The 1546-nt window shown below is 26.1% G+C and overlaps 1 protein-coding gene across 1 annotated transcript in view; it reads right to left on the bottom strand.

Moving 5' to 3' along the window:
* The window catches only part of LOC111629765 (Golgi-specific brefeldin A-resistance guanine nucleotide exchange factor 1-like), a gene marked incomplete at its 3' end in the record, with an annotated part of 182789 nt that overhangs the window by 107556 nt on the left and 73687 nt on the right, over window positions 1–1546 (bottom strand). Inside the window, exon 9 of the mRNA XM_023373680.1 lies at window positions 648–807. Within this exon, the coding sequence (XP_023229448.1) occupies window positions 648–807 (160 nt within the window). The remainder of the gene's footprint in view (window positions 1–647; window positions 808–1546) is intronic.

The following is a 1546-nucleotide window of genomic DNA, read 5'->3' as shown; positions in this document are numbered from 1 at the left end:
TATTTTTTATGTTTAATTACATTTATATCAAAAATTGCTAGGAACTAAAGCGATTAAGGTAGATCTAGCTGTCCTTTACATCCATAAACGTTATATGTCAGTGGAACAAATGGAGTGAGCTTTGAGCGTTCCACGATTTTTGGAGACTGTCTATACACGGGCTTCATAAACAAGCCTATATGTATGTTTGTCCAAGAAATTTTTGGATGAAATACAAACTGCACAACTTCAAAATCGCATAAAAATAATCCGCATAAAAAGAGACCTTACAGTATTTGTTGTTCTAAAGCAGTCATAAATATTTAACATCTGAGAAACTGTCATGCCTGAGTATTATTTTTGCAGAATAAGTTTATGAAAAAAAAAAAAGTAATAAAAAATAAAGAACTTGTGAAAAAGACTTCCATTCAATGCTACTTTCATTTTCTAATAAGAAAACTTGATATAGTTACAGAAGATAAAGTTTAGAAAATTTTCACCATTTTTAGTAAAAACAATAAAAATAAAAATTTCTTAAACATTTTTGTAGAACTTTTAAAAGTTGCTTGCAAGTTCCTAAAATTATGTGATACACAGTTTGAGTAAATCATAACAAAAATAATTAAATATATTTTACAATTAATGATCAAATATTTTTTATATCTTACCTTCTTGTGGTATTTGTTGAGCAGTAAAACGTACACCATGTGGATTAACATATTCGCTGTCTCTATGACTGTTAGTTCTGTTATTGTCACTTTTGATGTTAAGATCATAAATTTCAGTTATACTATTACTTTCATTTTTTATTTCTTGATTCTCTGATTGCTAAAATTGAAACAACAAAGTAATAGTTAATAATAATACTCTGCAAAAAATAAATATTATCAACAAACTTACTTATTTATTTTTTCTATTTGAAATTTCATGTTTTGATTTATTTTTAGTAGTAAATTATTCATGAAATATACTAGATTGATGCATTGTGGCCTGAACATTATTACATAAATCAAAAATAAAAAAGTTAACAACAAAAATAACTTGTAAGTTTGTTTCGTCCGATGGTTCTTTTCAGTTTTTAATACTTGTAGACATAATTCGCCCATGTAGGTAATGGTAAATAATGGTGATCCCTACATGGGCGAATTATGTCTACAAGTATTAAAAACAAAAATAACATTAAACTACTATTTAAAAAAAACCATCTTATAGTGTTATAAATGCCAAATAACAAACAAGAAAAAACTTCGGATTAAAAATATTAGTACAGTAGAGCGTCATTTATCCGAATCAATTGGGGACTGGGATTGTTCGGATAACTTATTTTTCAGATAACCAATTATGTACGAAAAAATATATTAATTTATCCTGTGTTGACATTTTTCTCCGTTGCGTGTTGCTTCGAGTTGAATTTTCGTCTGTTAAGCCTAACAAACACTATTGTATCATTAAAAATTATTTTTTTATTTTGTACAAACAAAATAAATATATTGAAAAATATAAAAACAATAAAAAATTATACTTCAGAAGTTAATTTAGTATCAAAAACATAAAATATTTGAGTAGC

This window comes from Centruroides sculpturatus, unplaced genomic scaffold, assembly GCF_000671375.1.
Source record: "Centruroides sculpturatus isolate CEXI.00-Female unplaced genomic scaffold, Cexi_2.0 scaffold73, whole genome shotgun sequence".
Classification (NCBI taxonomy): Eukaryota; Metazoa; Arthropoda; class Arachnida; order Scorpiones; family Buthidae; genus Centruroides; species Centruroides sculpturatus.
Note: the sequence above shows the minus strand (reverse complement) of the source record. Positions and strands in the feature narration are given on the sequence as shown.